The 10,949-nt window shown below is 38.8% G+C and overlaps 1 protein-coding gene across 1 annotated transcript; it reads left to right on the forward strand.

Moving 5' to 3' along the window:
• Positions 1–896: 896 nt before the first annotated feature.
• LOC131771561 (uncharacterized) lies at positions 897–9,089 on the forward strand. The gene is made up of 6 exons (XM_059087373.2): positions 897–1,403; positions 4,105–4,198; positions 5,301–5,352; positions 5,852–5,987; positions 7,326–7,610; positions 8,043–9,089. The coding sequence occupies exons 1-6, from the start codon at positions 1,098–1,100 to the stop codon at positions 8,286–8,288; spliced, it is 1,119 nt and encodes a 372-aa protein (XP_058943356.2). The 5' UTR covers positions 897–1,097; the 3' UTR covers positions 8,289–9,089.
• The last annotated feature ends 1,860 nt before the right edge of the window (positions 9,090–10,949 follow it).

The raw sequence follows: 10,949 nt of genomic DNA on the forward strand, positions 1-10,949 counted from the left end.
AAGTCATCAAAGTTAATGCAGATACTGTCTTAAACCAAAAACAGCAGGTTAAGATTATTCCATGGAACTTAACACTCTTATCCGAGAATATATGTTGACTAAGGGAGAGAGTTGGAAAAAAAAACAGCAAAATTTGTTATGACTGCTATGACAACTTCACTGAATAAACGCGACTCACACTTTATTCTTGTTCGTATCAGGTCATCTGGAGAGCTAAAAATTTTCTCAGCTATATCTCTCATGGAGACTGATAAAATAAATTTGAACTGATGTTCGGTTGTAAACGTAATTAAAAATATACATTTTCGCTCAGAGTCTAATCGCGGAATTTTTTTTCTAATCATTTGAACTTTTTAATTGAAAAATCATTAAAAAATACTGTTCCACTAAGTCAGTGCAAAGCTGTGCCCTTATTTGGCCGGCTGTGGGTGCCGAATTCTGCTCTATCTAGTTTGTCGTAATTGTAAAGGAAAAACTTTGGTGGGTTGGCACAGCAAAGAAATTAGCTGAATTGACATTAACTTTTCCTCTGCATGTCATTTCAGAATACGCAAGAAGGCCACCTGATCAAACAGCACAGGAACCCAATAAGTCTCCAATATGCCCTAAGATATTATGTAAAGAGTATTGAAACTCTTGCTCCCAATGAAAAATTGACATTTCTTCAAATCTGTTAGAATCGCAGCAATAACGTGAGTTCGTAATTACTGAGTTCTATTTCAAGCAAACTAAGTCAGAATGATCGCAATAAAACGTATTGTCGCAGGCTTGAGGCAAAAATTGATAGGATTGTTTGAACGATTTTGTCAGTAATTATTCATAAGTGTTCGTTCGTGATGATAGATTCATTGAAATCGTTGAGTTGTGCCAGGAAGGCTTGTCAGTTATCCCTGCGAACTTGACACAATGTAAATTTCTGACCTGTTCCTGTTAGCTTTAAAACTTTACTCTTCTTTGACAAAGCTTCAGTTAAAGACTGAAAATAAAAGGACTTAAATCAGTTATAAGTGAAACCAGGACGCAACGAAATATCCAAACCATTCAGGCACGCACTCAACTGCAAGAGCGTACGCATCCACGAAACCAAATGAATCAGTATGTTTGAAGGTTTTTTTTGGTTTACTTTACTTCATTTTGTGATATTTCATATCGGAAAAACCCGCGCAGAAGCGTTTTCTTTTACTGCACGGGATAGTTATCTAGCTACACCTGTGTTGAAGACACTTTTAGTCGAGGACTGGCTGGGTTGTACACTAGCTTGCCAGGATGACGCCATGTGCATCTCGTACAACTACGACACGTCCTTCAAGTCTTGTGATTTGAACGAACACGGAATACAACCTCCATATACCGGGTCTGACGAACTGTTCAAAATGCAAGGAATGATCTTTCATCAAATAAGGGTAAGTCACACCAAAAAATAATTTCAAGTATTCTGCTTCGATCACAAAGTTGATATGATATGTTTTTTCTGGGCTGAATTTTTTTTTTTTTACACAGAAATATAAACATTGGCAATGTATCAACACCTCACTGAATATTTCCTTGCGGGCAGAAAACACATTTCTGACGTTTTATAATTTTCGTGTTAATTATCTCTTTCCTTTCATCAGCTGTGATCACGATACGAGGTAATTTACACCATTGACACAAGATTTCATTATGGTTTTCATGATCTTTTACAGCCGAGCGCAGAAAACCAAACTGATAAGAGCGCCTTTGTGTCCATCAATTCTTTTCCAATTTTAATTGCTTAGATGAATATGTCGGTACGTTGAATTGATCACAGTTAACAAAAGACGGTTTTTCAGCGCCTGTTATTAGTTTGGAGCTGTGATAAATGGCAGATCACTTCAGCGGAATACGAGTGATTTCAGTTCGAAGTTTGAGAAATTTAACCGCTAATCGGGGGTCTTCATCATTAAAACTGCAACGTAGACGCAGTTTTTAGTGTCGAGTTTTGACGAAAGGATTTTGTGAATTTCCCTCCTTGTATGTGCATTCAGAGTAGTTAGAGCAACTTGCAAGTAGTTGCTGAACTGTCAAACCACTGTAATAATGTCCGTTGGTTTACCACTGTTTCTCGTCTGAGAATCACAATCAAAATGGACGCACATTGCCTGATAATTAAGAAGGATCGATGAGAAAACAATTTTGTTCAGTGTGGTTTCACCTTTACTTATGATAGATTGCTGTTAAGTTCTATGTTTTATCAAGCATTAAACGTTGACAATTTAATATCATTCCACCTTCAAGTTAAAATGATTGACGCGCTGACGAACGAAAAAGGGTTTCAAAAATCTTCTCCCTCAGGCGATTTTTCTTTGGTTAGAGAATTGATCTTTGATGATTCGTAAAAAAGAGATGCTTAGAATATTCGTTCCTCTTTACTAACGAACCAAACAGAGGGGGTTTGTATGAATGATAACTTATTACAACTATTGCTGACTTTCTAAGGAGAGACTCTCAAAGGGAAGGCTATATTCACACTCTTTGATCCATAGCACCTGAAAACCAACAACGAGTAGCAGTATCTAGAAGCAGCATAACAGTAGCACATCACATCTTTGTATTTACACCCGAGTGGGTTGATCGAAGGGACCGGTAATTATCTTTCGGCTTAGGGGAGGGAGCTGCGGAGGACTTTTGAGTGGATAACATAGTTTTCAGGGAGGACCGATCATAAGATATAACAAAGCCTTATGGGAGGATTAGTTAAATTTTATCATGACAGAACCAAAATCCTCCGAATTCCCCTCCCCTCCCCTCTCCCCCTCCAACCAGACAATAAATAAAGAGCAGTTCCTTAAGCTGGAGCTGTTCAACTCAAACATTGGCTCTCTTGTCGAATAGAATACAAATCCTGTGTTTTTGGCGTTGAAAATTTAAGATGTTTTTTGTTCCATGCAGCATTTCGATTCGTCTGAGCATTTTGAAATGCCAGTGCGTTGCAATCTTTCAGTGTATCTGAGTAAGGAGTAAAACTTCGATGCTGAAAATTGTAACTAGCAAAAACACCGCAATCATAGCCAAAGTTATAGAGTAAATTAAGAATGAACCATTTATTGAGTGGCGTTCCCTACTTTTCCATGATTTGATTTTAGAAGATTCAAACTCAGGAGCGGTAACAAAATAAAATCTCTCTGGTTACGCTTATACTGCTACAGTTCTCAATGGCTTGTGATTCAAGAGAACGTATTGTCCTGTTACAAAACAACGGCTCTAAGGTGTTGGGGACGATATGCAGAGAACTCTTTTACGCGTAGCCGCACCAATACAAGTCATTCCATGATTGAGTAAACCTTCTTTTAAATTTAAACATTTTTACCATTTGACATTGTGTGTTGTTTTGACTTGATCTTCGTACACCTACGGTAAAAACTGAAAACGAGAACCTAAATTAACAACTCACTGGGCGAAAGCGAAACTGCAAAACGAGGCACATGTACTTACATATTTCTATGCGATAAACGGGTAGGAAAAGCACAAAACTTCAACAATCAAAATGAACACAGCACCCAAGGTCCTGGCACGAAATTACTCTCGCACTAAAACATGTACTATTGATCATGTGACCTAATATAAGTCCGCAATTCGTGCTCGGCCGCTAGTCGGTCCAAACATAAGGCAACACAAGACTTGTTTGGTAAGAAAACTCAAGTTGCACAGCAACCCCAAAACCTGATACTGTTCTTTACCTATGAAACCGAAGAAAAAGAAAGCTATACAATGGAGAAACTCTTTTTGTTAGGGTTGTGTAACTTTACGAAAAAATACGTGACAATAGGTTGACAACTCTAGCGTTAAGATTGAAATAAAATTGGTATCTTAAGAATTATCTTGAAAAAACTACGTAATAAGCTGTGCGTGGGCGAATTTGACGTTAAATTACACCATTTCTTGATAATCACGTCGAAATTAAGAGGTCTTACCAGAACTGTACTCCTGTACTCTACACTACGGAGGTAGATATTTACTGTTTACTAAATTTTGTCATTTTCTTCGTGAGTTAATCAGTTGATGGGTTGCAATACTCGTTACTCGATCCCTTTTCTGGTTTTTCCTGAATAATCTCAATGCCACCGTTGTGTTATTCATTTTCAGGAAGCAAAAAAACCTCTTCCTCCGCGAGAAGTTCAGCCTTCGAGTCAGTGCGACTGCAGTTGTACCTCAGAGAGTGCTTGTAGGCCTGGCGAAGGTAAAATCATTTAGTAAATAAACCCTTTAACTCCCAGAAGTGATTAACATAAAAACTTCTCCCTACAACATCCATACATTATTCAGCAAACAGGTAATGTGAATATTCAAACTTATAAGGTAAAAGCTACTATCTTGATCTAGCACCAATTTCTCATAACTAATTTACAAGGAAATGTCTATCAGCTAAAGGGGAGAATTAACAATCAGATCTTGGGAGTTAAAGCGTTAATGTCCGCGGAAAAGAGATCATTTGTCCAAAAAATTAATATGTGGCCGAGAACGAAGCTACGGAGGCAAACGTGAAATTTGTAGAAAATCTTTTACAGATCATTACCAACCGACATACCAGTAAGCCAGAAAGGGGTTAATTTATATAACCCTCCCTCCCTCCCTCCTCCTTTACATAACCCTCCCATAGACTTTCCTATCGTAAGTTGACAGTAAATTTTGTTAACGTTTTTGTACTATCCGTAGCAGCACTTGAGATAAATTTTTTTTTTAATGTCGCTATCACTGGACTCTACAAAACAAGTACTTTTTCCTTTCTTGTTAAGTAATAAAGATTAAAAGGTGAAACACTTCACCTGGTTTTTTCCGCTGGCTTTGTTTCTTTTCAACGGAAATAATCGGAGAAGAAATATCGACGTAGACGGAGGTTAGAGGTTAGAGTAGCCAATAGAATCACGAAAAAATTATTGGAGGGGTTATAATGCGCCTAACGCGAGTATATGTAATTGCAACTGCTCAGACAGAGCGTGCTCAGCATCACCAATGATCACAATGAAGTAGATGCGTATAAGTAATGTGTCAGACCCATTGAACGTTCATTGGCCCGTGTGAACCTCCTTGAGTATAAAAGGGAGTATGAAAGCATAACTACCAATGAGGGGGGAATCATTAGAATACTACAGAGCCTCAGGGAGGGGATCCTGTGAATGTTCTTGTGACACAACCAGAATCCTCTGACCCCTACTCCGCGGTCCCCCTACACCCCTATCCCCCTAAATCCCGGTTCCCCTACACCCCTGTCCCTATGAGTATTTGAGTATAGAGTAAAAATTTCATTGGACTGCATATGACTCATTATCTTTTTATTTCAGGTTCCTACCACAGACTTCCCGAATCTTGCAAAGAGATCTGGGAGAATTCTGGGTAGGCATGCAAGAGCTGTTATCGAAAATCTCCCCAATTCGTAGTTAGGACATTACCATTGATCCTCGAAATGTAAAAATAAATCCAAAACCTGAATCAAAGTTAACTCAAGGTTTTGTTAATAATTTAATACTGCATGGGAAAATCTCAAAATAGTTGAAAAATGTAAAGAGAGCGCTGGCTAAACCAACTGAATTATCCTTATTGTTTTGAAATCAGAACTTGAGATTACACAACCTTCAGTACACGTAGACTGAATGCGTCCGGCACTGCAGCAGATCTCATTCTGCGTGCGTAAACCAGATTTCTGGCTTTATTTTCTAATTCATTTACTCGTTTTTAGTTAATTACACGCACTCAAATTATAATGGTAATGACATTCAACTGATACCAACAAAGTAATAGTAATTGGTTATATTATGGTGCTGAAGACTTAAATCTTTCTATTATAACTTTACATTTGGTATTAAAAGTCATTATTTTCTTCGTTGTCCTTCAGAGTCCGAGTGGATGGGTCCTATAACATCCGGGCTAACTCATCTGCTAAGTATGCAAATGTATTCTGTCACATGACTCCTATTCACGGATGTGGGGATGGCGGATGGACGCTTGTCATGAAAATCGATGGACACAAGGTATTCTGGGTCCCTGGGCGCGCGGTTCTGATAAATGAATAACTCATAACTCAACCACCAGATGAATACTTATTGTGAGATTGCTAGTTGGTTTACTTAGCTCTGCAATGTAACTAGCGGTACGTAACATTTCACAACAATTCCTTTGGCCAAGATAATGTTATCAATTATACACACGGAAAATCAGAGTGCTACAGAAGTTGAGCCAATGCTTGAGTTTCCGCTTAAGATTTTGGATGCTGTACCACTATGTCATAGGTCACTCTGATGATAATTTCAATCGGAAAAAATTTCCCTTATACTGTATTTTCAGCCAAACCATATTCCACGGCTAAATAGCATAAGAAATTTTTTTCGTCCGCAAATGTTTTTCTTGTCCCAGGCTAGAGGCTCTTTTGTTGTTTACATTAAAAAAATTCCTCGAGTTGCAAGCTGCAAAACTACGCACATGAAACTTTTTGTCTCATCAACGCCAACCGAATAGCTTTCGTCTTTGGTATAGCCGCGCTTAAGGACCATGCGCTTTAACTAAATATAGATTTTAAATTACTATTATCAGTCGGAAGAAGGGCATGGTATGTTCTCTCATCTCATCCAGTCTTACTCAGGCCCAATAGATAACATTATGGTCCAGCCTGATCATCCCTGTAGATTGGAGTTACGCGCGTTTAGACACACTGCCTAAACCTGGCTGATTCGTATAAAAGTTAACAACTGGGTTGAAAACGTAAATTAGCCACCGTAAGGGGTAAAAAAGCTGACGTTTCGAGCGTTTCGAGCGTTTCAATCGCTCTGACGAAGGGCTAACGCTCGAAACGTCAGCTTTTTTACCCTTTACGGTGGCTAATTTACGTTTTCAACCCAGTTGTTAACACTAAATTACCTGCTATACTCTCCCACCGACGCAGCACCACAGTTTCTTTAGAAACTTACCCCTTGATTCGTATAAACCTTGGGAAAAACTCGTGTAAACCTGCCCGAGGAAAATGAAAAACTTGGCGCAAGCCTCGTTCTGAGAAGTGGCTAGGGAGGATCCCGGAACTTTCTCAGAATGGGGTGCACCACTGAAGAATGACGTAACTGACGGCTGACGTGAACAAATTTTGGGAGCGAACTATGAAGAAGTTCTATGACAAGGTATTAAGATAATCTGAACTACTGAGAGTACAAATCACACGACACAGAAGATTTTGCATAACCGTGAAGTTGTATTAGAAAGTCACAGGTCAACTCAGGGGAAGGGGACGGTAAGCACCCCCTGCACCCCTCCCCTAGGTCTGCCCCTGAATGGGAGATGCAACATCTGTCACTCTGTTCTTTTCATTCAATTCGCTGTAGCAAACATTCAGCTACTCTTCCGAATACTGGAATAACACTATTGGTTACAACGAGGTTGCTGGAACAAACCTCGATGACGTTGAAACAAAGCTGAGCAGCTTCTGGTCTACACCATTCAATCGACTCTGTTTGGGCATGAAATATCCTAAAAACGGGGAGACAAACTGGATTGCACTAAACTATGAGGGCTTTTCTTTGAGAGATGTTATCGGAAACGGAACTTCCCAGACGACAAACGTGAGCGCAACGGAGTGGAAAATGCTGCTGAATAACTCAGAAATCCAGGTAAAGAGTTAACAGTCCAATGATTGTCATGATTATGATTATTTCCCGAGTTGTTTGAAAATCCCGGTTAGATCTGATTGAAAGGGAAATTTTCGTATTGATCTGCATATTATCGTGTCTCGGTTTTCCTGTACATGTTGTGCCGAGTCACTCAAAATTGATTTCAGTTGAACTTTTAATGTACGTTTTGGAAACAACAACAACAACAGCAATAGTAGCAAGAAAAGACAGACACACGTGCACACACACAAAAAAAAACAATTAAAAATAGATCAGGAAGAAGTATAAATGTTCAAAATACTTGCTTTTATACCTCGTCCATCTCGCGAGAATACTTATTTTTTCTTTCTAGATGAAGGACAAGTTGATACTAGGAAGTGTAATTCTTTCATTACTGATACATAACTGACTTTGGGCTGTTTCCCTTGTTAGGACGGATGCCAAATACAAGGTTTTAACAGCATTAACAAAGATCATGATTATGGCACCGGTGCGAAGGCTCGCATTGGAATCATTGGTTGTCCAGACAATTGTGATCAATCTGCGCTGTCCAGAATTGGGTTCGGTACCGAGGGAAAATATTATAAAATGGACAATTCCAATTCTTGTGGAAACGAACTAAGAGGTCAAGGTGAAAATTCAACGATCAAAGCATTTGGCTACATTTTTGTTCAATAATTTTGAAGTGCCATCACTGTAAATATCATATGGTAGTTTAGGCATGTAAGATATTGTCTATATTATTGAGTCACTCGAGCATTAAGGTTACAGTCAAAAACAAAAGACAAAAGAAAACGAAGGACTAGAAAGAAATGGGACGTTCGAAAAATATGACATTTTCTATACCGCTTAAATCGATATCCGGCATTAGTTCTTGCGAGTAAGTTAATAACTGTAATTACTTAACGCTGATCGAGCAATTTTCAATTGTGTCGCCAGTAACCCGGATTACTTTGTTTTGCTTTACTTCGCTCTATGATTGGTTCAGAAAACTCGCGCCACTCAACCAATCAGATGCAAATCTAAACCAATCTCGACTTGGACGCTTGCGTTTTCCGCGCCTTAGGCAGTTTGATCAGTTTCACTTTGAGTTCCCATCGGCTTTTAGAGGTATTCTTCCCTCTTCTGAGAGCATGGCTGTTGTGCTTGCTTTGGTTTTGCATAGTTTTACGACACTCAATCGAAAAATGCTCTCTCTCTTTTTTAAAAAAAAAACTTCTACGTGATATGTTGAAGTGAATGTCATTAGTTTGTTCGCTGAGTTATTTGAACGCGAGCATTGTATTTAGATTCTTTAATTAAATTAACAGTTAAGCACATGAAGCAAAAAACACGCTTGTGCAGTGAGCTATTTTTTTCAGTCTACGGATCTTTTCAGCTAAATATCAAAGAAATTTTCATTTCAAAGTAGCTTAACGTATCCTTCGAGTTTATAACTGATTAATATAAGGACAAATCCGTCCAATTTTAGACAATTTATTTGATCGTGCACTCTTCTTATTTTGGGCTGTTCTTCCGGGCGGCATTAGTTGTCAGATGGTTGAATTTCAGTTGTACGTTTCCGTCTGACTTTGGACGCCATTGTCCTAGTTTAGACGTAATCAGCTGATTTCAGAAGCTTCCGCCCGATTTCGGACGCTTTTGTTCGATTATAAACACCTCCGTCTGATTTAAGACCATATCAACCCCATTCCGGGCGCTTACATCCGATCTTTGATGCTACTGTCTGACAATGATTTTGCTTGTACGTTCGAAGGTCAAAGGCCTTGAAAGGAATATCATAAAAACCAGGGACCTAGTTGTTCGAAGGCCGATTAGCGCTAACCCATGGTGAAATTTTCATCCAGGTTCCTTTTTTTCTTTATTCAGGAAGCCCTTTTCAAACACTTTCCTTTTTACAGCATCCGGTAATAACACTGCAGACAAAAATAATTTAACTGAATTTTTTAAAGCTTTCAGATCAGAAATAAAATTTCACACTAACCTTGGGTTATATCAAACCAGCTTTGAACAACCCAGCCCACGATTGTGCTAATGGTAAAACGAATTTATCGAAGCTGAGGATATCAAACATAAAAATAAATTCGAACTGGAAAATGAGATCTGGGGAAAAATTTGGGCTGGAAAATGCAGGAATGTACCACCTACTCCGTCAGTACCCTCTTGATACAGAAATGAGAAAGCTTCTCATCATTTTTCCCCTTCAATTCTTAAATTAAATAATAACTCTCTCCCTCAATAACACATATAAACTTCCTATAAATACTGACTATGAACCGAGAAGGTCACGTTGCGTTTATTTTTAGGGAGCATCGCCATCTGATAACCTTCAGAGTGTGCATTGGTTAATTATTTAGTTTAAAAATTGTTCTTTGGTTTTTGATGCCATCCGACATAGCGTGATGCTGAAACAGCTGATCACGCGTCACAACCAAAAATACAACCAGATGACGTGACCGTCAAAAGAGCATACCGGATCAGCACAGGGAAGGGAAGTAGGAAGTCCTTTTTTTCTGTACACTCGCATGTTGCGACAACTTTTGCACGAAATATAAACGAATATGTACTGTACTCCGAGAATATGTCCCGTAGAAAATTAATTTTTCGATAGGGAAAATACCCTGAATGAATTTTGAACGGTATGTTACGCCATAATATGTATGCTTGATTATACATATACAGTCAACTCTTTTGTAAGCGGACACCTTCGGGAATTGGAGAAAGTGTGCGTCAGTAGAAAATTCCGTCTACGAGAATATTTTCCAAGAGCAGAAATCAGAAAAAAATAGTGGGGTGCGTTAAGCCGGACTCTTGTTACTGTCAAACGAACGCACAGCATGCTTTCCCGCAGACAAATGGAGATTTGACAAAACTGATCCACACTGTTCTGTTGCTTTGTCAGAGGTTATACTTTTGTTGACTCACAAACTCAAGACACTGATATTGATCCGACAAATCTTACTGCCAAGAGTCAATTATATATACACGGGGTTTCCGCTTTGGAGAGAGATAAACGAAAAAAAAAAAAAAAAAGGACAGTTTCGCTTTTTAAAGTGTCCGCGTCCGCTTTCGGGAGAGTATTCGCTTACGGGAATGTGTAAATACAGAGTTTAGCTGGGAGGCAAAAAAGGGGAATTGAAGAAAGAGTCTGTTAGAGGAGAGTTGACAGTAATTTATAGCTCTGATGAAAGGCAGAACGTCAAGTAATAAAAGGAAGAAAAAATTACACGTGTGGTAAGAGATCTGAATTCTTTTAAAGTAATGTCATTACCGGATGCGGAGGATTTAAAGGATACGAAACTGATGTAGTTATTTTGAAGGGAGCTGTGTTGTTAGGAG

This window comes from Pocillopora verrucosa, chromosome 1 (assembly GCF_036669915.1).
Source record: "Pocillopora verrucosa isolate sample1 chromosome 1, ASM3666991v2, whole genome shotgun sequence".
Classification (NCBI taxonomy): domain Eukaryota; kingdom Metazoa; phylum Cnidaria; class Anthozoa; order Scleractinia; family Pocilloporidae; genus Pocillopora; species Pocillopora verrucosa.